This window comes from Lagopus leucura, unplaced genomic scaffold (genome assembly GCF_019238085.1).
Source record: "Lagopus leucura isolate 7727_CA_CO unplaced genomic scaffold, USGS_WTPT01 Super-Scaffold_100002, whole genome shotgun sequence".
Taxonomy (NCBI): Eukaryota; Metazoa; Chordata; class Aves; order Galliformes; family Phasianidae; genus Lagopus; species Lagopus leucura.
Window position 1 is genome coordinate 12,575,218 of NW_024962263.1, and position 26,915 is coordinate 12,602,132.

Below are 26,915 nucleotides of genomic sequence, written 5' to 3' on the forward strand. Positions count from 1 at the left end.
ACTTACAGGTGAAGGACTGCCTCTGAATAAAGGCAAGATATAACAGTGCTGGAGCAGTGCGGTGATTCCTGAGCAACTCTTCTCTGCTTTCTCGGAACAGCAGATCTTTGCCTTGTGCACTCAGCAGTTCTGCTTCTCCATAGAGGGCCTGGGAAAGAGGGCAGCTGCCATGAGGTGGGAGGTGTGGGATAGGGCTGTGGTATCGGGTTTTCTGGCAGAGGAGGAAAGGCTGTACTGCAGTGCTGGGAGGTGGAAGGTTGCAGGAGGAAGGTATGTGGAATGCCAGAGTAAGTTCAGAAAAGTCTTAAAATACTGTCATTTTCAGAATGGCTCTGCATCCCAGTTTCAGGATAAGACCTTCAAAATTCAAGGAGTAAGCTTTCTGGAATAAGGACTGGAGCATGCCTACTATTAGAAGAAAAAATAGTTTCATTAGAAATCAAAACGTACTCTTAATTAGCATTCAAAGTGCAGTAAGTAGCAGAGAAAAAATACATTCATTGCATCGGAGGAGGTTTTGGTGGAACTACATTTTCCAACTCACAAGCACAACATTCTTGTATGAAGCATCTTCCCTTAAGAGTTCCATTCCCTGGCCCTGGAGCAGATCTCCTGGGGCTGGGTGCAATGGTGCAACATGGTGGGACAGGCAGCCAGGCAAAGGGTCAGACAAGTGCATGCTTTGTGATTGTAGCTTCACTTCATCAAAGAGGAGGACTTGTTGCCCCTAGTATCAAAGGTTATCTTGTAACATGAACTTCCATGGTAAACATCAGCTTCAATACAACTTTTCAGGAGATGAAAATTTAGAATGGGTGTTCTTGCATCACAAGACAAAGTGGACATCCCTGTTTGTTTCTAACAGATATTTACAAGTTTTAGCACCGATCGTTCCAGTGCAAAGGAAATGGCAGCCCATTCCCTCATCCTGCCTGCTTTCAGTCATGCTCACTTGAGGGTGTTTTCTATGGCACTTGATGAGAGGGAGGCCTCAGCCTTCCAACCTACAGCACCCTCAAGGCTATTGTAAATCTATAGCAGTTCTGACATCTGAGAGCGAAGAGCAAGCTGCTCCAAGTGATGGTTAGTGTAAGCACATGTACCACATAAAAAGAATTGTGGGTACTAAATGAAATCCAAGATCCTCTTGGTCCCAAGTTTAACTTATATCTATTTAAATTAGACAGCAAAGACTTTCTTTTACCACTGGTTTGAGTAAAATATTTTTATTTCAAAAAATATGTTGTTTGATTTGTGAACAGTGATTTATTCAGGGCAAAATCAGTTGTGACACATAATGGGCCACCAGTTATGAATGGTTCATTTTGGATGTGGTTTTACTATTTTTATTTTTTTTTCCAAATAACTACAGCAATTACATTAAACAGTTAAATCAGCTTGACCTGTGTGAAGACAAAAATCTGATTTCAGCAGTGTTTTCAGTGATCTTCTTGTTTCCTGCGTGCTCACTGCAAAACTACTGCAGCAGCCTTGGGACTCTTGGCTGGTAGCTGGGCTACGTATGTATATACTACCTGCTTTTGCACCACAGTCAGCCTTCTCTGCCCCAGCAAGCAGCCTTGGTTTGATCTGAACTGAGCTGCTACAACCACCCCTGCCTGTGTGCTGGCAGCCTCCAGCACCTGGGCCATCAGCCCAGCCTGAGTTCATCGCGATAAGGGTATGAGGCATAGCTGGAAGCTGCAGAGATCGCCAGAACCCGTCCCTGCTGCAGGCGAGCGTTTCTGGAGGATATGCTGAGCTCAGGAGTGCAGGAAATCTCCTTCTAGGAATACCCAGAAGATCACTGCGATAGCACTCCAGCAGACAGAGTACATGTGGTATTTTGACCTGCACAGTGCTCTGGGAGCTGTTTCACCCTGCTATACATGGGGTAGCTGATGATCTCTCCAGCACAAGGGACTAGTAAAGAAGCTATTGTTCAGCTACAGGGGGTTTGCTTGTTTGTTTGGGGAAGAACAGCAAGGCAGGCAGCTGGGTGTGATAAGTATTTCAGTCACGCTGCTTTAGTCACTACCATGTGCAGATCATTATTTCTTTCTCAATTCTCCTCTACTGCCAGCATGTTATGTAAATCCCTTCCTGATTTCAGTTTGTATGTCCCTACTAGCTCTTCTCATCTGGGACACAGGGGATCAAGACAGCTTGTTGACCAGGAACCACTCACCTAGACTGCCATTATCCTGAAGCTTGAAGCTTTGCAGGAATCCAAGAACTGCCAACATGCCTTTCATGTCTTATAATGATTACTGCAGCAGACCTCTTAAGAAATGAACATAGAACACCTATGCTTGCTACATAAAAAGGGGGAAGGTTGGAGAAGAAAATAAGTCAGAATAACAGAAGGAAAAAGTTGTTCTCCTTGGCTATTGAAGTTTTTCCTTCCTGCTGCTTTCTGTAAAAGCAGAAGGACTGACTGAATGGAAATCACACGAAGAAGTCTCCAGATTTTTTTTTAATCACTGCGTAGCCTACGCATCCTCTTCCCTCCTCTCTCCCTAAAGTGAATATGACACAACCAGAAAATCCAGCAGATGAGTACTCAAGCACAATAGGAAAGTCTGTCCAGGCTGCAGCCTCGCTATCTGCTCCGCTAAAGCTTTATGCCTTCTCCTAAAACAGCCTGTATCTCTTTTGTGCGTACCTTGTATGCTTTGGGAACATTATCTTTCAAGAAGATCAAAAGGACACCTCTAATATCAGTCACTTGCATTGCAATATTACCAATTCATACATTTGTTTCCATGTTTAAATGACTACTTTCACAATTTGGTTCCGCGCTTTGTTCATACTGAGTTATCTCAACCCACAATATTGTTATTGCAAACGTCTGTTGAACGATTTAAATGAACAATTGAGGAAGCAGAAAACCACAGCTGGTCCTATAGTTTGGACACTTTAATCTACTTGTATTTGATTTTCTTCTCTAAACACATCACTGTTGTGTTGATGCTTCTTCTAAGGATTAATTAGCAAAGCAATTAGCATGTTTTAACCTTTCTGTTTACTTACCCATCCCTAAGGACATATGTACCTTGGTCAGTTTGTGCTTCAAAATTACACTTTTTGATGTTGTTTTGTCAAGGTCAGATTAATTAAATACTGCTTTACATACAACCAAAATTTGGACTGGAGAGCTTCAACATTTTTTTCAGTGTTCAATTTCCAGTTCCACAGTCACCGAGAAAACAGTTTCATAGCAAACCATTCCCGTGTGTCAGGAACGCACTTCCTTAGTGGATGAGATCACATGAGACAAATACAAACCAAACAGCAGACAGCTCAGGAGGGCAAACTTCAGTGCCTGCCGGCATACTTTAAAGGAATCAAAACCTACTGCTGTGGCAATACTTTGCTGAGTTATAATCAGTTTGCAGGGTCTTCACTTTTGAATGTTTTTTCTCAGAGATAAATTCATGACACTTCACTGCCCCAGGAACAAAACCAGAGCAGATGCTACCTGGATTGTCAATCACAAGGCTGTAAAGTGGCCATTTAGCCAAAAGGAAAAGGCAGTACAGATTTCTCCATACAATTTACCGAGGGGATTCCTCATTAATCGGCAAGGGCTTTTCAAATGTTTAGTAATATGTGATCGTAACCGTGACCAATCAGGAGCATATCAAGCATTTGAGGTTTTTAAAGGCCCCCTACCAACGTGTTTAACCTTCATTTTACTAGACATTAGCCGCAGATGATTGTTTTCATCCATGCCCTCGCCCCATGTTGATTCTGAGAGTGATACCGCATTGTGAAAGACGGATTTATCTCCGTCTGCTTTATCTCCATGCTGCTGACATTTGAGCTTTTCAAGCTTTGCCATATTCTGCAGTAGATATCTATAAATAGGCTCTATTACATTATCAATCTCCTCTTTTGTGTTTAATTAATATTCTACAAAAGATAACACATACACCACCCTGTATGTAAAGAATGAAGTCGATGTCTCTGCTTGCTGCGTTTTTAGTCCACATCCTGCACCAACTTCTGCTGGTTGGACTTGGTGACCTCTTCCGACCTTAAGGATGCCTGTGATTCCACACTGCCTTTCCTCGGACACGCCGCTTGTCAGCTCTCTCCCCATCCGTGCTGTGGCAGCTGTTAGCTCAGCATGCACACTTTCTTCTCATGTCCTCACACCTTCACCCCGCAGCACCACAGTCAAAGTGTCACCAAAGTCCAATCCCGACTCAATCCCATTCCAGAACTAATTTCTGGATTCTTTTGTTACAGATTCTTTGCTCTCCCTTTGACGGCTGCCTAATCCCTGCCCGCAGCCCTGCTCCCATTTCCGCCTACTCCTCGCTCCAATCTCATCTCCTGCATTATCTTCACACCCTTCTTCATGCCCTCTTGCCCAGCGCTTTTGTCTGATCCTAATCTCTCCAAGGCCATAACGCTGTGTACGCTGCAAACTCCTCTCTACAGGTCAGAGGCTGCACAGCATTTGCAATGTAAATCATTTCAGGGAGTTCCTGTCAGTCATAAACAGCGAAGGAAATATTGAACGTAAGCAGACATACTAAGTCAAAGGCATGGAACCATTTTATTTGAGCTCCAGGATGTTTTTGTTTTAATTTATCTTTTATTATTATGCTTTGAAACCACGCTTTTACACATATATATATTTTTTTCCCCATGAAGAGCTGCCCTCAGGTATCAGAGCACGAATGCCCTTTACTTCTTTACCATGAGAGTGGAGAGGTGCTGGAACAGGCTGCCCAGAGAGGTTGTGGATGCCTCATTCCTAGGCCAGTCTTCAAGGCCAGACTGGATGGGGCCCTGGGCAGCCTGGTCTAGTATTAAATGGAGAGGTTGGTGACCCTGCACGTGGCAAGGCGGTTGGAGATTCGTGATCCTTGAGGTCCCTCCCAACCCTGGCCATTCTGCGATTCTGTCACTCTACGAACACCACCCGCAACCGCCCGCCCTCTCCTCATGGAGCCACGCCCCCTCCTTTCGGCGGGAAGCCCCACGTGACGAGAAGGGGCGGGGCCTACCTCACGCCTCGCCTCACCCGCCCTAGGCGGGGACCGTAGGGGGCGCCCTCCCGCACCCCATCGTCTCTGTAGGAACTTTCTCTTCGCCGCCCTTTGCCTCCAACGGTGACCCCGCAAACAGCCTGCGGCTCCAATCTCCGAGCACCGTCCCGCCCCTCGGCCAATCCGCGAGTTCCTTCCCCTGGCTCACTGGCCAATCCCCGCGCTCGAGGCCGCGCCCGCCCCGCCCACCGGCCAATCAGGGTGCGGAGTGGCGGCCGCGTTCTCCTCCTCCTCCCTCCTCCTCCCTGGCCCCGTGGCGCCGCGGCGCAGGCGGGTACCGGCTGTGCTCCCGCTGTCCGCGCCGGGCCGCGCCGCGCTCGGCGCCTCCCGCAGCCCCGGGGGCCGCGTCACCGCCTGCCGCCCCCCTCCCCAGCGGCAAGCCCGGCCCGAGCCATGCTGCTCCTGGCGGCCGCCTTCATCGTGGCCGTCGTCCTTCTCCTCTACATGGTGTCGCCGCTCATCAGCCCCAAGCCCCTTAAGCTGCCCGGCGCGCACGTCGTGGTGAGTCGAGCGATGCCTCTCCCCACCCCGATCCCGGCCGCTGCTGGCCGACCGACCGCGGGGGAGCGGTCCGGCTGGGCGGGACGAGGGAGCGGGGAGGCCGCGGCCGCCGTGTCCCGGCAAAGGCCCGGCTGCGTCTGCCGGGGTGCTGGAGCGCGGCCCTCCGCGGGAGGGGGAAGGCGCGGGCTGAAAGGAGAGCCGGGGCGAGGAAACGGGCGGGCTGACTCGAAGGGAAGCGGGCAGACGGCACGCAGCGCGGGTATCCGTGTCCACGAGCAACGTTTTGCTTGTCTGTAATCAGCGTGGTGGGAGCGAGCCTTTTGGGGGGGGGGGGGGCGTTATCCGGGAAAATGTAGCGTTTGAACAGTTCCCCAGGAGCGTACCGCCGAAAGCTGGTCGGCTGCGGGATGGGGAGCGACAGCCGGGGGCCTGCGGGTGCGGCACGTGGGTGCGTGAGAGCGAGTCGGGACAGCGGTACTCCTTCAGTCGGATGGCGGGACTAACTGTAGTTCGCCCGGGTGTGTTCTGCGTAGAGCAGCTGTGCTGTTTGCTTGTTGAATCTGCTTGCGGATCGCCCTCCTTACAGCAGGGCTTGGGGTAATGCAGCAGTTAGACCTTTGAGGTGCGAAGGGGTTGACAGCTGCTCGGCTTTGGGGATATATATATATATATATTTTTTTTTAGCTCCCTGCGGTGCCTTGTTTTTTTGTTTGCATTTTTGTCTGCCTATTTGTTTTAGGACTGCTCTTTGCAGGTAGAGCTGTCCCCGCTTCGAGCTGTCCAAGTTACGACAGTGTTCCTGAGTTACTTGGTGCAGTGGGTATTGCTGGGTACTGTAACTGGCTTTACAGCATCATGAGATATTAGACTGTGAGTGAAGGCTCTCTCTTTGAGTCTCTTCCCACAGCAGTAATGCTTGCTAAGCAGGAATCCTTCTGTACTGCGTAAAAGCAAAGGTGAAACAGGATAAGGGTCTTCTGCAGTGCTCACATGAAAATAGAATAATAAACAATAAAGTGTTTGGTGTATTCCATTCCAGAATATTGTTCACTTGTTTGTTTTTAACCTGATTATCCCAAATGTTGTCTTTTCTTTATGTCATTACGCTTTTTTCAAAGCTACTCTGCTGGTTCTTCTGTTTTCAAAGAACCACTTCAGTTGGCTCACATAGAAAACGACGAAGAATAATCTCGTGGGAGAAACCTTCCCTCACAACAGCTACTGCTAATTATATTAGCCACGTAAGCTGAATTTGACAAAAGTGAAGGTCTCAAAATGACTATTCATAGGACTATAGAATGGCCTGGGTTGAAAAGGATGTCAGTGATCCAACTAGTTTCAACCCCCCTGCTACATGCAGGGTTGCCAACCACCAGACCAGGCTGCCCAGAGCCACATCCAGCCTGGCCTTGAATGCCTCCATGGATGGAGCATCCACAACCTCCTTGGGCAACCTGTTCCAGTGCATTACCACCCTCTGGAGGATTAACTGTATTGATACACCAATAGAAGAAAGACTGTAGGTATTTATCAGCATCACCTTTCTCATGGTTTTGTGCAAACCATTGACAACCTTACAAATCTGTGGGTGATGAGCTTCAGTGGCATTGCTGCTGGGAGAAGCACTTGTTTGACTTTGGCTTCAGTTATACTCTGAAAACATTCATGCAAACAAATGAAATGTGGAGCAGTTGTTTCAGAATTTTGGTTTTTGGATATAGAGGTGCTGCTGTTAACCCTGATGCTGTTAACCCTGATGCTGTTAAACTTGTATGTTTGGATTTCAAATGTTTGGGTGAATTGTGTAAGGAAAAATACTGGATGATAGTTCTGTAAATCTGAAACTGTGCTCATGGAGGCATGTGCAATGTGAATTCTTGCATCGTATAATGGGAGTGAATGCTCTCTGCTACTGAGATTATCAGAAGATTTCATGAAAAATATTCAGGACTCCAGCACTGTTCCAAGACTTCCTTGAAGTGTTTTCACAGAAGAGGTCAAAATCCGTTTATGTGATCTGTATATGTAATTCCTCCTTTGCATGTGCAAGAGAATACCTGTAGTATTTCTTAAAGAAGGTCATTGGATGTGTTTGGACACTATTGTGTATATTGTTTCCTAGCAGTTACTTGTTGAATTCTCAATTTAAATTAGCATTTTTTTTCGCAGTCAATCATTTTTAGAGGCTGTTTCTCTGTGCTCCTAACAGTTGTAATGGTTAATATAGCTAGGTGTTCGAGCTATGAGGACAGGAATCTGAGGCAGAAAATGTGTGGTTGTTTTCTGTTGTTGTTGTTGGGGTTTTTTTCCCTCTTGTCCTCTCCTGGAGTCACTTGTGTGATGGAAGTGCTTGCTGTGTAACATGAGGTGTGCTTTAGAGGTGTATCGTGACCACAGGAGTCTCTTCTAGTTAGTGGGGAATGGAACTCCACAGAACTCCAAATTACTGATCTCATCTTGTGGGGGTGTTTTTCTGTTCCATATCTGCTGTGTGTTTTGGTAACCTCAGAGGGCACTGTTAAATAGAAAGGACTTTGCAGCTATCAGGTTGATTCGAGCATCAGGTTTTGCTATTTAGTAAAACAAAATGCTTTTATATGTACATTTGCTTTTTGTGGGCTAACTATGGCAGGAATGTAAGGATGTTTGCTGCTTGTGATTGTCTTCCTTTCAGTTTGAGCAGAGCCTTTAACTTGGACTTAGTTGAGCTTCAGCATACCCGAGCTAAAGGTGTAAGGGCGTCTCAGGACTAGGAGTAGTTTCAGCATTTCTGTGCAGAGCCCATCAGATAACGGCAGCAGGCTCTGGGTGTTCAGGAGTTGACCCATCTTTGTGTCTCAGCTTTGTAGCTCTTGCATTGGGAGCACTGTGACCTGTGGCTTGGATGCATCAAGAGGTTCAGCAAGAGGTCATTTGGAGTCCAGTCAGGCACACCAGGCAATCAGAGCAGGTTACAGGGATGTTCTGTTTCAGTGGAACTAAATACCTGCTGTTAGAGCACTGTCTAGAAGCACGAAGCCAGCTTGCATCCTGTGCTGCTACTAAGTGAAAGCTAACAAGCCCTGCTAGAAAGAGCATATCAGGTCTTCATTTTGATTGCTTCTGATGATAGTTGTGGTAATTTGGAATTGCACTTATTCATTGATCATTGAGTTGTTCTGTTTCCTTACTGATACATTGCGCCTCATGGTGCATGTTAGTAACAACTTCCAACATATTAGTAACAACCTTCCACCTAAACGCTGAGGTTCCCAGCTAACTGATTCTGCCTTTTGTCACTGACCTATCTGACATGAGCCCTATCCAGCATTCTTGGGTATGACTGTAAATAAAAACTTCCCTTTCTTGCTCGACTTCAGACCTCGTCTTTCTGAAGTGAATGTTAGTGTTGTCTGACAAGCCAGAGGCTTTATACCTTCAAAGAATTCCTCAAACACTGGTGTAGTTGACCAGTTCATGACACTTAGCAATTTGTACAGGTGGCAATCAGCTGTGCCTCAGTGCTGTGCCAGAAGTGAGAATTGGAGCAATCTTCCACATGCATTCATTAGTTCCTGTGCTGATGTATCAGCTGCTGCTGAAAATCTGTAAAAGATCATCTGTGGAACTGAGGTTTGCTTGAATACATCAAACTGAATCTCTTAAGCCTTCTAGAGACGTACTGGACTCTTGAAAGATGCTTTGGGAAGAAAAAAAAATTTAACTCTTTTCTTGTGAAGAATTAAATGATGCTGGGATTCTGCTGGAATCCCCAAACATTAACAGTCATCCTTTATTCAGAATGCAGGAGGATGTTTTTCACTCAGAGGGTGGTGATGCACTGGAACAGGTTGCCCAAGGAGGTTGTGGATGCCCCATCCATGGAGGCATTCAAGGCCAGGCTGGATGTGGCTCTGGGCAGCCTGGTCTGATGATTGGAGACCCTGCAGATAGCAGGGGGGATTGAAACGAGATGATCATTGTGGTCCTTCTCAATCTAGGCCGTTCTATGATCTCCAGAACAGAACAAGCATCTTGAAGTCACCCACAAAGGTTGGTGTAGTGAAGAGTCGATTAGAAGATGATTTGAAGTGACTTTCTCTAATAGAGGAAGTCTATGAAGCTCTGTTTAAGCTGAAGTTAGTCTTTATAAGTTCTTGACCCATTACAGCAGACAAATTAGACAAAAACTGTAGACTGTGTTGAAAATAAGTTTTCTGAAGTTACATGATCACCCTTGGTGTACTGAGCTGTTTTGTTTGAAGGTTTGTGATGAGACACTCATAAGAAAGAAGAGTTTGGTGACTCATGGGAGCGTACTTCTAACTCTTTTGACTTTACTGCCTCCAGGAATATGAAAGAATTTTGAAGGTAGTAAGTCTGAAAACAAAACTGAGGCATGTGCAGATGAGACTGGGAGCCTTTGCTCTTCCACTGATTGGCTCAGCGTGTTCCATTTCTCATAGTTGAAATAGAGGTGATACCTTATTTTCTCTGAAGTCTTGACAAAGAACAGAAGTAACAACTTCCAGAGGAATATGAATCTCTTTTTCAAATATTTAAGCCCGTATTTCAGAACTCACTTCATCAATAAAGCATTCCGGTATTTTCTCAGTGATACGCTCTTAGAAGAAGATTCAACAAATTTTGCCATACAAGGAAAATACAACTCTGTATTTAAGGACCGAAGGCATGTGCAGACACTAGGTTTAAATGAACAAATCACCTGGAAGTCATATCAGGCAGAGGCTTTTATCTTTGTTGAGAAGAGCAGTTGGGTCACCATCTGTGTTTTGTTTTTAGTGGAGTTTGCAAGTAGATTTTTCAGGAGGGCAGTGAGGGGATGTTAAGGTGACTTTAACCTGTTTACTAGTATGGGGCTGTAGCCATCACCTTGTGTTTTCTGCAGTCAAACTGGTTATTTCCTGCTTGCATGGAAGACCACTGAGAATTATGGTTTAGAGGAAGAAGGAAAGGCTTGTGGAGGCTTAAAACTGGGATCCCCACAGAAAGGCATTGAGGGATGGCACAGGCAGTTCAGTATCCAGATGTGAACTGTGAGACATGCTCTACAGCAGATCAGCTGTCAAATCAAGGATGTTTATTTAATAAAAAAGAAGATAACTTTTTAAATTGTGTTTGTTTACATGATGTTTTTGGCAGACTGGCTGTGATTGCTCACTTTATGAATTTTTGGAGGGGCAGTATGTAATTGCATTCTTAATAGTGATTTCAAACTTGTAACTATTACTGTACTTCAAAAATAAGTTAATCAAAGGCAAGTGAGAATGGTCTGAGTGAGCCTGACATAAGAAACATGAAGAAATACCACCAAGGTAAAGCTGATATTTGGGGCAGAAAGAGTTGCCTGACAGGGCGGTGAGATTTTGTTTTTTCATTCATACTCAGTAAGAAAACTAACTTCTGTATATCTTGTGTATTCATACTTCACTGGATAATATTTGAATCTCAGTACACTGTTAGAGTTTTGATTTGATTTTTATTGTGGTATAGGAGTAGGGATGACAATAATGGACTAACTGACTTTCAAATAACTTCTAGGTAACTGGAGGCTCCAGTGGAATTGGAAAATGTATTGCTATTGAATGTTATAAGCAAGGTGCTTTCATAACACTGATTGCAAGAGATGAGGTAAGCATATTTGTATTTTTGCTGGCTACACTATATTAATGAAATTGGTATGGCTGAGGATAATTTGGAAATTGATAATTACTCATTCTTTTTTTCACTGTATGCTGTAAGGTGGTCCTAATAATTTAAAGTAATGTATTTTCAGGGTAGAGATGGCTGCCTTTTTAAGAAGTGTATCCAAACATAAGATTTGTGATGGGCTTGCATTAAAACTCTTCCGTTGCTATCACATGGAGTTGATGTTTTGATTGTATATTCATAAATCTCTAAGATGAATATAGAAAAGTTTTATCATTAGCTGATGATAATGTTCTTGTTTTTAGAGAAAGTTTCTAGGGCTTCTTGAAATACTGAAGACTAGTATGTTCTCATAACTGAGCTGCTTTAGCTGTTCTTATTTTCCATTTCAGAACAAGCTGTTACAGACAAAGAAGGAAATAGAAAAGTACTCTGTTAATGACAAGCAGGTAAGGTCACTGTTACCTGTAACTGTTGTGTTTCAAGATAGTCACTTCATCACAACTCTAGTAGTCTGGTTTTTAAAACCAAGCTGTTTGATTACAAATAGGTGAGGCCTCACTTGAATTCAAACAATTCCAATCTGTCTACATGTGATGTTCCAAACTCTGCTACATTTGATGTTGCCTGGTTAGTACACTAACTTTTTTCTCAGAGAAAAAGATTGGTATCTTCAGCTGTAGGTGTAACAGAATTTTTTTGATAGCTGCAGTTTGCTGTCACTTGATAAGTGTTTGTATTGTTCAAGATTGAGGAGAATAACCTACTTTTTTCAGGTCTCTCTTCGAGAGATCATAAATGCAGCAATTGTAATGGGGAATAAATCTAGGTATTTGTTTTCAGATTTTGTTCCCTATGTTGTGCTGTGTATTGCTGTTTCCCTGGCAAAGCACTGAGGTTTCTAAACACTGAAGGTACTTTAGTAAACAAATAGTGTACTTATGCTTAATGCACTGTTTTAATGCATTAATGCTTGCTGGACTACTAGCTGTTAAAGTAGGGGCAGCTTTCTGTGTTCAAAAAGCACAATTTCGAAATGAGATATTGCCATGTTTTTTTTCTTGATACTCATAATTGAAAGGAAAAGGGAAACAGCATTGAGAACATTGCATCTTTGATTTCCTCTTTCTCGTGTTCCAGAAGCTGATTCTTACTTTCGTTGTTACAAATGCAAGCAATTTGTTTGTGATAAGGAATTTGGTGTCTATTGGATGTAATACGTCACTTGTTTAGTCTGGTAAATTAGGAAGTTTGATATTCTCTTGAAAAGAAGCAGAGGAGGAAGATGAACACTGGGGAGCTAGTACTATAATACAATAGTACTGTGGTACAATAATGCTAGTACTAGCTGATATAAATGAAGGTATCAAGCAAACTCTGATTCTGTCTTTGCTCATTCCTGTCAAATGGCTCAAGGTGATCTTTCTGTGCATGTTGCCTTACTCAGATCAAATTTATTTTGAAATATGAAGTCATGTGAGGTGAGGAGGAGCAGCGTTTTGTCCCCTTTTAGAACAAATAAATCCCGGTAACAGTTTTCCTTTAGCTGCTTGGTTGGCAACCCTGCACATAGCGGGGGGCTGAAACAAGATGATCATTGTGGCCCTTTTCAACCCAGGCCATTCTATGGTTCCATGCTCTGGTCTTTTCCCAGGGTTGTGATGAATTTTGTCAAACACTGTCAAAATGCACTTGTTAAAAATCTGTCCAAGCTTGACAGATGTGGGCTTACACTTTTATTTTCTTAAGAAGAATACTAGGTATACCCTCAAGAGTCTCAGTTAAAATTTCACTAAGTTCAAGACTGAACAAGCTTCAGTGTGGGCTAAACAGGATTGTTTTAACACTAGCAAATTTAGACTTGTCCGTACTTCCACTGGCTGTAGTGGAACAGGTACACCCTTGTGTACCTATTGTTGAGTTGTAGTCATTGTCACAGGGAAGACTGCCTGTTCTAAATTCAAAGAATACAAACAGAAAAAGCAGGGTGTCTGGAACAGCAGATAAGAAGCTGAAAAATGAGGGCAGCTGAACAGACAGAGGCTGTACAAGAAGATTGCTGAAAGCATGGTGTTGTCTGGGATGGATTGGCAGACCACAGAGGCTGTTACATTTGCAAGATGTCAAGCTAGGGAGCAAAAATCCAGAGGAAATACCAGTTTTTACCTGATTATATGCTGTATGCATTCTGCTCACGCATGTATATGTAATACTAAGTTGCATTGAGAACCAGGATTGTGGTGTTTACATACCTTTAGGTGTTTGATTTGGCGTGTTTTCTCTGAAAGACATTTATATGTGATTTATTTAGAATGCTGACAGTGCAGCCTGTACAAATAAAGGTGTGCAGTGGAATGAAATACTTGCCCATAATTTTTTGGGGGAAATTTTTAAAAATCCCTTTCCTAGTATGGAATATTCCTAGCTGCTTCACTGGGAGTGGAATTTAGCTTTTATTGAGAAATAAATGCTTCAGGAGTGATCAGACAATGCTCTATTAGAACAAAAGATGAGGAACTGGAATGAGGATATTGGACTTCCTGGCAGCATAATCTGTTTATTAGGACCACATTCACAGTGCATGCTCTGGACTGGAGATAATCAACTTAATGTAGCAGAAAGGAAATACAATAATAGAAGCAAAAAGATGAATTGTATAACGTGGTGTTAGCCAATACAAGCATTGCTAGTTCCCGAGTATATTGTTCACAGTATGATTAACTGATCTGTGGCCCGATGTCCAATTTTCATATGGAACTGTGATAATTTTTTTTTAACCTTGCTGATCTTGTGAAGGCATCCAGATAGTAAATCAGTGTTATCTTAGCTCAGCTGTTTGTTGTTCTCAAACTTACGGTAAAGATAAATATTTCTAAAATCTACAAATGCCCTGAGGGGAGATGCTTGCTGGCCAACCAATAGCTTGCATCACAAGTTTACTCCGACGTCCAGCTATGCACAGTGCTGGAAGGCAGGAATAGCCAACCTGCTGCACAGGAATGGCAAGCAGATTCTGTTTATGTAGCTGGGAAGTGTTGCAGTCTGACCAGAGGCAAAACTGACAAATGACTGGCTGCCAAAGCAGTTAGTTACACTTTGGTAAGCTTTTCTTCATTTTTGTTGGCATGCTTCATGACAAGTGACCCTGATGACACTCGTTAGAAACTGGCGGATGACTTTATTTCACCTGAAACCAGCTTTAAATGAATTGAACAAAGTAAAGTAAGGCATAGAAATCGGGATAAGAATGTAGCAGTCTCTACTTTTATTATGGTGATTGCTTCTCATTTCAAGATACTGAGTTACCCCTGAATTTTGCTGATTGTTTAGCAGAGAGGATAGTCTCTTTGTAAATCCCTGGCCAAGCTGGAGTTGGCAGTGATCTTAGAGTTGGTGATACCCCAAAGTCAGTGCTTCCTTTGGCTGGAAGTTGACTGGACGGTGCCTCCAAAACTTAGATTCTGAGATGATGTTGCTAAATGTAACCAGCAGTTTTAAAGAAAAGCAATACCTAACTTCCAGCTGCAACAAAACTTAAGACATTGCTGTCTCTCTTTTAATTTTTGGTATTTATTTACATATCCTCCCCTGGGCCAGTGTCTATTTTCATTTTCTTGTGTCATTCAAACTAAAATCCATAATCTCTTGTTCCTGGACAAGGAGTAAATGTTAAATCACGTTTTAGGCATGTGTAGCACTGTGCCACTAGTCAGTTCTTCTTAGTCTTGATTTTTCTAATTTTGTCCCTCATATGACCTAATTAAGCAGTGTGCAGTTTCTTTTGTAAGGCTTGGAGCCAACCATTCTTGGACTTCAATTATAAAATTTCTTTCATTTTCCTTTTTTAGGTTGTGCTTTGTATTTCTGTTGATGTATCTAAAGACTATGAACAGGTGGAGAATGTTCTAAAACAGGTGAGGCAACTGTTTTACCTGTGTGTGTGTGTATACATGTGTGTGTGTATATATATATATATAAATATCATTTCTGTGTGATGTGTTCCAAGTGGTAACATAACTTATAATGGCACTGTACTATATGAATGCTATTTCCTGCTAGAGAGCTTAACTTCTGTCCTCTTGCAGGCTCAGGAAAAGCTGGGGCCAGTTGACCTGCTTGTAAACTGTGCAGGAACATCAGTTACAGGAAAATTTGAGGATATTGAAGTGAATTCTTTTGAAGTGAGTGATCATGCTTTATTTCATTGCAAGTAATTAGTCATTCCCCTGTTCTAAGGAATAGATTATTTTACTGTGTCTTTCCAGGCTGTATAAGTAGCCATATATTTCATTAGTGATGGTTTTTGTAAGCATTTATAGATTTGCAAGGATTGCAACTTATTTTTTTTACCTGATTATTGGTCCATGGATAGTTCAGAACAGTGGATTTTCCACCTGGAATAGGGAAGGACCTCAAGATGGCAAGGAAGGTTGATGTGTGCTTTTATTTAACACACTGTGAAAGACACTGAATTTCATATGGTCTCTTTTTTTTCCCTGGTGAAGATGTGTGGGTCTTTTTCCTGTATTTTGAATCTGTTTAAGAGGAATCCATCTTGCCAGCGTTCAACTCTGAGGTGCACGAATTGTTAGTAACTTTATGCAGCTTGATAGAAAGAAGAAGAAGAAGAAGAAGAAGAAGAAGAAGAAGAAAAAAAAAACAAAACAAAACAAAAAAAAGAAAAACCACCACAATAAAACCCAAACCAAAATGTATATTTAAAAAAACAAAAACATCATCTCTACTTTTTGGTTACTTTGATTCCCACCTCATCACTGAGCCACGTGAAAATGCTAATTAGGCTTGATACTAAATAGGCATATTATAGTAAAGTGTAACAGTAAGTGTAAATAATCTGTTTTATTGTTTGTAAATGCCACCAGTTGTGTTTTAGGTCACAGAATCACAGAATTGTAGGGGTTGGAAGGGTCTTCCAGAGATCATCAAGTCCAACCTCCCTGCCAAAGCAAGTTCCCTACACCAGATTACACAATCCAGGCAGGTCTTGAACATCTCCAGAGGAGGAGACTCCAGGTCCTCAGGAGAATGAAACAGAAAAATTAATCTTACTTGTCTACAATGAGAGCTTGTGCATATGTACAAGGATTTTTTTTTTCTGCTTCTTTTTTAGGAAGCCCTTTAAACTTTCATTTCAGTATGTTTTTGTACATTGTGTATAAATGCATTGCTTTCTAGACACTGTTCAAGTCAGTTTTTTTTGTAATTTGCCCTTTTTTCTTTGTGAAGGCCATAGTAATTCACATTATCAGTATCCTGAATGCCATTAACACTTGTACATGCAGTGCATTTCCTTTTTATCTTACGGTGAGATTCTTAGCTATAGAATGGTTTATGAAACTAATACAGGAGAAAACAGTTGTTTACTTTGCTAGCTGATAGAAATAGAAATGTAGTGGAGTTTGATGTTAAAGCAAGCCTCAGCAGGGATTTTGGAGAAATAATGCTAAGCATCTGAAGAATTCTGAATCTGTGACTCAGATACCATTTCAATATCCTTTTTTACAGAGATTAATGGCAGTCAATTATCTGGGTAGTGTTTACCCGAGTCGTGCAGTGATCTCTACCATGAAAGAACGGCGGATGGGAAGGATTGTGTTTGTATCATCTCAGGCTGGGCAACTGGGCCTTTTTGGTTATACAGCCTATTCTCCAACCAAGTTTGCTCTTCGAGGATTGGCCGAAGCCCTGCAAATGGAGGTGTGTGAAATGATTGAAGTATTCTTGCTTGTAAACAAGAACATATATTTTCACTAGCTGCTAAGCACGTTTTTATTTCAGTAGTCTTATGCAGCTCTGCTGATACCTGTTGTGTTGATGCTTCTTTGGGAGCAGTACAACCATATTGCTCTGTGCAGGGCTGTGGAAACTAAGCTTTCAGTTGCACAAGAGAGAAGAAACTCAGTTTGTTTCTAGAACTGAAGATGACTGCATACAAACTTATTTGTTCTATTTATCTTATGTCTAAATATCTTCTATTTTAATGAAAGGGACTTGAATTTTAAGCAGAATGGTATTGAAGATCCCATGGTTGTGTGAGGGGTTGGTGTGTAGGCCTGTGATTCCCAAGCTGATTGCAAGGCAATGCTAAATGAATGGTATGTGAGCCATATGAGACAGTAAAACTTGCAAGCTTGAATTAATAACCAAATCCTCTGTTCAAAGTGGTTCACTCTTCTAGATATTGGTATATGTGAGCTTTATATATTGCAATGTTCTAAGCCTACATCTTAAGTTGAGACAAAAAGCAAAAACAACACTGTTTTCATTATTTGATGAGACTTGGAAGTATGTCACTGCAGTAAGACAGGTAAAATTGATTGGGAAGTGATTTTCCTTAATCTGTTTGGTTCTAGACCTTGCATGATCACTGTTGTTGTCCTTCAGTGTAGTGGATGGTGTCGGTCAGGATTAGAGAGTTGTGGCCTGCAGAGCAGTGGGACTGCTGAGTCTGTCTTCAAACTGGTGATATATTTTTTTTGTTGAATTTTTAAAGGTGTTTACCAAACAAGGCAACACAACCATATCTTTAAAATCTGTGTTTTCTTCCTTATTTGACAAAGCTCTGAGTCTTACAGGTGTTGAGTGCGTGGATGATTTAACACCACAAGCAATCTGAAGAAATAAAGCAAGTGTGAATTTAAGAGAAATTAACAAAATTATGAGAGAAATGTAAAGGCTGTCAGTAATAAGATAACACTTCTTTTTTTGTGAACTGCAGGTCAAACCTTATAATATCTATGTAACAGTGGCCTATCCTCCAGATACTGACACACCAGGCTTTGCAGAAGAAAGTAAAACAAAGGTAAATCATCCTTCAGTAACACTGTAATGGTCATAAAGGTAAATGGTTGTAAAGGTATACTTTATAATAAACAATGCATTTCAGGTATCATTCACTTCTGTAGTACTTCTCGAAACAGTGCATATTAAAATGTATAAAATGCTTAAACACTTTGGTTTTTATCAACTTCGCTGTCCAGTGTAGTTTACTCTGGCTTTAAATGGAAGAACTGCTTAACTTTAATAGCTGAAACACTAATAAGCTTTTCTGCATGCAATCTGAATGTTGCAAAATAGCAAACTAAAGCCACTGTAACTTGTTTTGATATAAAAGCTTGATGAGCCACAATAGTGTACCTTTTTTGCACCTTTTGATATTGTGCTGTTAGGATGGTCCTGACAGGTGAAAGGAAAACTCCAGTTCTTCACTGAGATGTGCAAACCAACTGTTCTGTGTGAATATGTGTTATGGCACAATTTTATATGCAAGAACAACCACTATTAATGTAGAAAGGAAGCTTTGTCATTCTGTTTGGCACTACTACTTTTTCAGAGAGGTGTATCAGTGGTTGCCTTTTTCATTTAGCTTAGCTTAAAGCAGGTTTTGACCTTCAGAAATTTAGTTGCTTCTCATCACTTGGCAAATTCCTATGCATAAAATGGAATATCAAAAGAGGGTGCTGGCAGTGCTACTTTTGAGCCCCTGTTTGCACTGATGCATCTGCTAACCATACAGTGGTATCTGTAGATTAGCCACGTTTAAGATGCTTCATCTAATATAATGTGTAATAGGAAATTGAGGTGAAGTTTTGTTTTGTCTTTCACCCTTTCTATAGGAATCGGTAGGGACTGTGTAACACAGTTATTTGTAACTTCTTGGTAATAGATCTTCTGCATTAAACATACTTCCACACATCCACATAAAGAATTACACATCTGCAGATACTTGTGTAGTTTGCACATTCTTTGTCTCTTCTTCATAATAGCCTACTGCGGGGAGATATATTCTCCAGCAAAATGTTCTGTTAATCTCAGATTTCTGTTTAAGGGGAATCAGTGATGTGTGTGCATATATATATGGCTTTTTTATATCAAAAAGGCATTGTCTTTTAAACACGTTTATGCATCGTTTTAGCACACATGAAGTCTTTTTGTTGTGTGAGTACCTTGATACCTTAAATCACTGCAATATTCTGTCATTTAACAGTTCAGAATGTCATTCATTTTGGTTGCATTTATTTAGTACTGCTGAGTTTAGAACATCTGTTTCTGTGGTTTGCATCTCATTAAGGCTAAGCTGTTTTATTCTGTAATCATTGCCCATAGTTTAAGCAAAAAAAAAAAAGTCAGCTGCAAGGATGCTTCTTCCTTGTGTTTAATCACTAAGCTCTTTTTCTGAGATAACTGCGTGACAAATTGTAACAGTGCTTTGACTGGCTAATCAGATGAAGTATTTGGTGGTTGAGCTCTGCCTGCCTTTTTCTCAGCACGTCATTAACTTTAGTGAGACGCCCTCGAATAGCTGCTGATTTTTCCAGAAGTTAAAGTACTGTAGTTGATTTTTGACATCTGTATCTCTCATGGATTTTGTCGACACTGGCCAGTGAATTAAATTTTGCATGGGTTATGAAATGGAGATCTAGTGACACAGGCCATACCACCCTAGGAAAGCAGGTGAAAGGTGTTTGTGTGTGATTTCCTCTGACAAAGACACTGACTTTGTTTTTTCTTAATACACATTTAAAAAATAAACCAGTGAGCCTGGTCAGCACATTGGGATTCACAATTTCACAGATACTTCAGATAGACATTGAGAGAGAAGCCTGTAATTTTCTTCCCTAGAAGTGTGGGATTTTCAAGAAGTGTGTGTGTTTCAAAGGATTTATCTTAAAATGCTTTATGGATACTAAGTATTTGACTAAGGTTGAATGCTTCCATTCAACTTCATTAAATCTAATTCAGTTCTTCTCTATAACAAATCTACTTGTAACTGCTCTTCTTTTCCCAATTTGGTGCAGTTTGTTCTTTATCAACAGAACCATTTATCTTCATATATTTATCATTCAAACAGCTTGCCATGCATTTAGCTCCAGCATTATAGAAGCAAATAAATGACAAACAAGCTTCTGAATACTTCGCAAACCTTTTTACTGCTTGCTCTTAAAACAGATCAGACTTATTTTTGTAAAAGAAATTGTGACTGATCAAATTGCTGTGGCTGCTTTCTTCTAGTAAGGTAAAATGACATAAATGCTCTAAAACACAAAGTGAAATACAGTGTTGGATTTTGGTGGGTACCCTGTGTGGTGTTTGAGAAACAAACAAACAAAAAAGTAAAATCTCACAAAACAAATTCATAAGGCATTTAATTATTTAATTCATTAAAAGAAAAAATAGAGGCATTGAGGAGACATAGCTTAAGCATTTTTCTGCCTTCTGAAAATCAAATGCTTGGAAAGAACACCATCTCCTTTTTTGTTGGTAATAAATTCCAAGGGGGAAAGTGCTGCCTAGAAGCTGGCAGCTCTCTTTGTAAAACTGCTACTTGTGAAGGTGCTTTTTCTTTTCAGTGGATGTTTTAAGTGGCAGAACGGTACCACTTATAAGCAGCACCACCACCTGCACTGAAAGACCCAAAACCAAAATGTGTCCTTCGTGTTTTCTCTCCTGTGTGTTCTGAGTCCAACTTCTAATGACGTTTCTCTATTAAAGCCCTTAGAGACGAAGCTCATTTCTGAAACCTCATCTGTTTGCCAAGCGGAACAAGTTGCCAGAGTTATAGTCAAAGATGCCATAGTAAGTAAATCATTTCTTAAAGTATGACCTTCAAAGGAGAGACCAAGATGGCTTGTAATGCTTGTTTAAGAGCAGGATTGAGCTAAAAATAAGATCAATTTACAAGAAGTGGTGGTCTCTCCTTAGTTTGAGCAGGAAGTTTTTTTCTATTCCTCTTTTGCGGCTGTGCCCACAAATGATTTTGTGCCATCTTTTTGAACTAAAATGTATCCGAAGTTGTCCCTTAGAATAAAAGGCTGCCTTGGGATGATACAATGTCTCAAAAGCAGGTTATGGCTGTGTTTCAAAGCACTGAACTATATTGGCTTTTTACGTATCAAATACCATTTGTCTAACCTCAAAAGCTTCTTTGACAGTCTAATTTTTCTTGAATATGAGCTTAGATCAAAATGATTTTAAACTAAATGGAAGATGTCTAGCCTTTTTGGCTATAAATGTCTAAAGTAGCTGATTTATGAGTGATTAGAATACAGTAAGATGTTCTTAGTTATAAAGGAGCATTGCATTTTTAGAAATTGTAGAGATTTGTGCTGAAGATTGCTTCTTAACAAAATAAGAAGAAGCAAACACCAAGGACATTCTGAGGTGGAAATAAAACTGGAATTTAATATCTTAAAGTACAGCAATTGAATCCTGTCTGTTATTATTTTGCAATTCTGAGTACTTTTAACATGGTTTTGAGCAACTTTTACAATAGCTTCACAAATGCAGCAGATAAATGCAAAGCCATGCCTGGATTTGGGGTGGTGAGTTTCAAAATGCAGTACGTCCTCACGTGGTATTCTGCATTGGTAGTTAAGGACAACCAATCAGGTTTCTAATCATAAGCATCTGATCTTTTTATTCCGTGCCTTCCAGTGGTGGTCTATTAGTAGAGGTGTGGTCTTTATGCCGTCAAACCCTCAGCTGAGAGACTAAAATTGAAACTAAAAGGTCGTTCTTGGACTGTAGGAACTCAGTTCTCTCAGGTGTGTGTTGGGTAGTACTTCACTCACATATCATCTCCTCTACTGCTCTAAATAGATAATTGTGATTCAGGAACACCCCCGCCCTCCCCCCCCTTCACTTCTGCGCTCCACAGTCATTGTGCAGTGTGTCAGGAAGTCTGTTTTCCAGCATAACCTGCTAGGAGAAAAAAATAAATGAAGTGGGAGAAGCCCAGGAGTCAGAGTTACAGAGTTGCAGTCTTTTCTGATGAGTAGCTCCCCCCCCCACAAAAAAAATCCACACCTTTTTCTCCTGGGGCGCCTCCCCTTCTGCTGTTAGTTGAATCTCTTAGTATACAGTGTATTTGGCAGTTTTGAGGGCAGCCAATCAAAGCTGTTGATATAAGTGAAGGTGAACCTTTTGCACAGTGTTTGAAGGACACCTCCTCCATTAAGTCTCACACAGTAGTAACCTGATTTGGGGGGAAAAAAAAAAAAAAAAGGTTTAGCAGTGTTTTATTCTGTGAGTACAGCAGTGATTGGTGATCTGACAGAAACAGGGTGTAATTCTCTCTGAAACATGTTCACAGGGAGAACGTTGTGCATTTTCTCTATCAGTAAGCATACTTCAAGAAGAAACATAGAGCCTTTCTAGCATACAAAGAAATTCTTAGAAATCTATCACACCTCTATTTTTAGGGAGTGTCTTCCAGAATGTTGCTGTATGGTACAAAATACTTCTTAAAACATAGGCTCTTAATTGTGGTCATTTTTTTACTTTGAGGTATTCATTCATAGTGACATAAAATTAAGTATGATTATTATAAATAGCTGTAAAATTAAGGCATGTCGTGTTTTGCCACAACTGGGTAAATTACATTTTCCTTAATTACTGTTTTCCTTCCATTCAGCAAGGGAACTTTAACAGCTTTGTTGGATCAGATGGTTACATGCTATCAATATTGACAAGTGGAATGTCACCAGTCACTTCTATCACTGAAGGTCTTCAGCAGGTAAGGTTTGCAAAGGCCTCATAGTCACAATTCCTTGTAGTTTAAAATATGTAGAACGTTATGCAAACATTGATTATTTTTTCATCAAGTAGCTGTCAATACCATGGAGGCTTGGATTTAGGAAACTGGAGCAATGTTCTTGAGCTGAAGCAGCAATGTGGCAAGAAAGCAGAGATAACTACACACTGCTCAGTCCCGGACTGGAACATAGTTAAGAATGTCTTCATATGTTTTTTTTCTTGATTACATTACCTGTCTGGAACTTTTACTTCATGAGTAAATAACGCGCTACAATCCAGGATCATAAGTGAATTGAAAGATGTTTCTCTGTTTCCAGGTTGTTTGCATGGGCATTTTTCGCATCATTGGCCTCTTTTACCTAGGAAGCTTTGACAGCATAGTTCGACGCTGCATGATGCAAAGAGAAAAATCTGAAAATACAGATAAGACTGAATAATCTTGAATTGAATTGAAAGAAGAATGTCAAACAGTCCTGGACAGCTTGCTGCTCAAGTGGGACTCAGCTTCTCTGTTGAAGGATGTAGACTGAAGGTACTTGGTTATGTGATAAATGAGTCCTCTCAAAAGCAATGAAAGAAAACAGAAGCTTAACTCCAGAAAATGCCAAGCTATGCAAAAGAGAGATTGAGGACTAGCTTTTTTTTTTCCTTTGGTGATTTGAGCTGGAGAGAATTTGGGAACATGTAAGTCATCTGTAGGGTAGAATGTGAGAATGGACCATGTGTGGTAATTCTGGACAAATGCTTAAGTTTTCTCACTTTGGTGCTTATGTGGAAAAAAAATAACTATACCATGACAGACTGGGCTGAAGTAGATTAAAGTCCCCTGAACAAGTCAGTACTCTTGCTAATGTTTTGGGACTGTTTTTAATTTGGAATGTTAACTTTTCCTTTGATGGCCAATCTACAGATATTTCAGTCAAAGACAGCTTTCTTTATTCTGTTCAGCACACACTTGTGGAAACCTCAAGATGACAGATTTTTTTTTTTTTTTGGTTAATCTAAGCTTTCTCAGTCTGGGAGTAATTAAAAAGTATGAGTTAATGTATGCATACTTTCTAAAGGGAGATGAAGAACCCATTCCTACAGAGAAATGCTAGGAGGTGTAACTGGCCCTTGAAGTATGCTGTGAACAAAAAAAAAAATCAAACCATTTTCAAGAGTGATTATGTCTTTCAACATTTTAAATCATTGGAAAAGTATTTGTCAAAGTTATACACTCTTCTTATCTGCCAGTTTTTGCTCTGGAAAGGGAAGTAGCTTCATGCTACTGTCATGCACATTATTTTTCAAAGCCACAAATGATGAGCCACACCAGTAAGTGATGATAGACTCAGAGACTGGGCTCTTAGGGGTAGCAGGAATGTAGCTTTTGGGACAGGGGGCAGGGAGGAGAATCAGAATGGTATCTGTGCTTAATTTGTTTGTTACACAGAAAAACTTCTAACACAACAAGAAATTATTTAAAATTCTCTCCTCTGTCCCTCTCCTCATTTGCTTGATTTACATTACATATGAATCAAGACTGCTCCATAACTGCTTCAGAATACACAGAACACAATGTTTTTTTTCTAATAAATTGCAAGTTTAACACTGGAAAAGCTTGATGCATAACAGTGATGTTTTAAGGGTGCACTATATACACTGTTTATTTAATGGACCACTATAGCAAGTGCCTTGTGAGCTTTTTTTCCCAAAAGCTGTGTATTTTGTATTTATTAGCGCCAGTGTGTTGTAAATGTCAGATCTGCTGTTTTCAGTCAGTACTCTGAACCTAAAACTACTGTTAAGACTTGGCGTTTTCACTTCCTTGAAAGTAGTACTTAAGAGCAAAGCAAGCAAAATTGATTGTTTTTAAGATGTTCTGTATACCTATTTAAGAACAGGTATTCAGTTAAGCTGAGATGAGAAAGAATAGGTGGTTAACAGGGGAAAGTCTTAGAAATGTAACTTGGTTGTTCTCCCTCTGATTTCAGTTGATCACTTCAAAAACTTTTGTTCACGTAGGCTAAACTTGCTTTAATGTCTGTTTTACAAATGTATTTGGAGGAGTCACACTGGTGCTCTCATTCACAGTAGTTAGAATTTCATTGGATTGCAAATGTTAAAGCATTGCAGAATACTTCCTAAAGCCTGTGTTTTAGGTCTTGATTTTCTTTAGATATGTGAAGTTGTGCATGCCTATATTATACAATTAATTTTGAGAGTACACTATATTCCTGCATTTTTTTAGTCAGCTGGGCTTCAGTGCAGAGAAATCTAGTCTGCATTTGTGTTTTCTGTGCTGCTTAATGTGAATGACACATAGTGGAGCATTTCTCATACATTGTCAATATTGCCATGTTTCTTAAAGCAACATAACAATGCTATTTGGACCCAGTTATCTATGTTAGTTGTTATCCTGGTGCAAAAATCAAACATTCCTTTGATCATTTGCAAAATGATACCAAAGTGGGTGAATTGGTTATGCGGTAGTTTGGAAGATATTTGCTTCTGCAAATGACTTTAGAGCAACACAAGCTTTGAAGGTCAAGTCTTGAAACCAATAAGACTTCAGATACTTGAATTTTATAGGATCTTCAACTTGGGATATTAAAAGGCTTGCATTTAAGAAATAATTGAGAAGATTAGAGTGCACGTACTCTGATAACTGGGCCTCTTAAGAATATTTCGGGTTGGACATCTTAAATCACCAGTCACTTTTCTGAAAATCTTGACTGAAGAATGCTCCAAATAATGACTGATTGTAGTTCAGCAGGACTGTTTGTGAAGAGGAATACTGGGTGAAAGTTAGGGCCCTGAGGTAAAGGTGCTTCGGTTCACACCTGTTTTTGCCTATTGCAAGAAGTTGTATTGGCTGTAAAATTGTAGGTTGCATCCCCTCAGCAATTCTAGAAATGTGAAGCAGGCAAACTTTGAAAAGAAACAAGTAAAGAATAATCTTTCTGAATGTTCCAGCTTCTGTTGTTGCACGTTCATATGGTTCATTTTAACTGATAAACTTTTCAGCTGTTTTACTGTCAAAATGGAGTATGTTGTCAAATGCAGCAGCCTTTAATGTAAACTTTTTCTTATCTCCGTTCTAAATCTACGATCATACTCATTTTAAGGTCCAATATTAAGTGAAGGAGATGCCTTGTAATCTTGTGGAATAATGTTTGAGTAAAAAATACATATATATATATATATATATTTTTTTTTTTTGCTACTTTAAATGTTACAGAACCTCTGCATCGAAGCATTTTAGCAGTGTATTAAATCCACGAGGAACTTCAAATAGATGCAACTACCGTTTTGTAAAGCTGTCAGTAATTTAATCACTTGTGCCATATCAGGCAGTGTCTTGTCTCTTGTTTTCCTGGTCAGTCTTTAAGATTCACTTTGGACTTTGATAGTCTTCTCTATTCTGTGTAGTTTCTAATGACCGTCTGCTTTAAACACAGATTTATTATAACTTTACCAAGGTGTTCATGTGCAATTTAAATGGATTTAATATTTTACTAAGACAAAAGATATAGGTAAACTTTATTTGCTGTGAAAAACTTGAGGCACTTTTAAGTGGTAAAAATACATAGTACCATTTGTTTAAAAAAAAAAAAAAAAAAACATAAAATTGTGCTTATTGCTTCATCTATTTTGTGCCAGAACTGTAAACTAGTTTTCAGATTTTATATTTCTCAAAATAAACAGAGGATCAACAAAACCTGTAGCTCTGAAGTTCTTTGAAGGGATGAAGAGCAGTAGGTACATTCATTTGCAAGGCTTGGTGGTTTTCTTTTTTTAATCTGGGATTAATTCAGCAGGATCCCGTTAATTTTGTAGAAGAGCAGGGGGGCAATACATCTCCCCCTTGCTTTGGCAGCCCAGGCAGAGGTGTGCAGCAAATGGAGGAAGATGTACGGCGCTCCATTCAGTAGTGTCATCAAACATAGGTATGACACTAAATTGATATTGGAAAGTGGCATTAAATTGATAAAATCTGCTTTTATTGTAGGATTGCTTCCAGAACTTAACTAGTACTTGTGCTTTCTGGAAGCGACCGTGAATTCTGATGAGCCAAGTGGTGCTCGTTCTTTCTAGTGGGAAACAACAGGAATGAACAAGGTTAGGGTGGCTGTCTTTCTGAGACACTGTTGAACATGATCC

At 40.6% G+C, this 26,915-nt stretch overlaps 1 protein-coding gene across 2 annotated transcripts; it reads left to right on the forward strand.

Annotated features, from left to right (window-relative positions):
* The first annotated feature begins 5,412 nt into the window (after positions 1-5,412).
* On the forward strand, positions 5,413-26,228 carry KDSR (3-ketodihydrosphingosine reductase). 2 transcript variants are annotated; one of them, XM_042869877.1, is made up of 10 exons: positions 5,413-5,564; positions 11,106-11,195; positions 11,606-11,662; positions 15,062-15,127; positions 15,299-15,394; positions 16,740-16,931; positions 17,953-18,036; positions 20,727-20,810; positions 22,648-22,749; positions 23,087-26,228. In XM_042869877.1, the coding sequence occupies exons 1-10, from the start codon at positions 5,457-5,459 to the stop codon at positions 23,204-23,206; spliced, it is 999 nt and encodes a 332-aa protein (XP_042725811.1). In that variant the 5' UTR covers positions 5,413-5,456; the 3' UTR covers positions 23,207-26,228. The 2 variants fall into 2 exon arrangements, with proteins under 2 accessions (XP_042725811.1, XP_042725812.1); XM_042869878.1 differs by lacking the exon at positions 15,299-15,394.
* Positions 26,229-26,915: the final 687 nt, after the last annotated feature.

Bases quoted from the DNA above. Each gene is read 5' to 3' on its own strand.
- KDSR (XM_042869877.1), top strand. From the start codon at position 5,457: ATGCTGCTCCTGGCGGCCGCCTTCATCGTGGCCGTCGTCCTTCTCCTC. The intron at 11,663-15,061 runs GTAAGGTCACTG...TTCCTTTTTTAG, and splicing joins ACTCTGTTAATGACAAGCAG to GTTGTGCTTTGTATTTCTGT. The intron at 16,932-17,952 runs GTGTGTGAAATG...TGTGAACTGCAG, and splicing joins CCGAAGCCCTGCAAATGGAG to GTCAAACCTTATAATATCTA.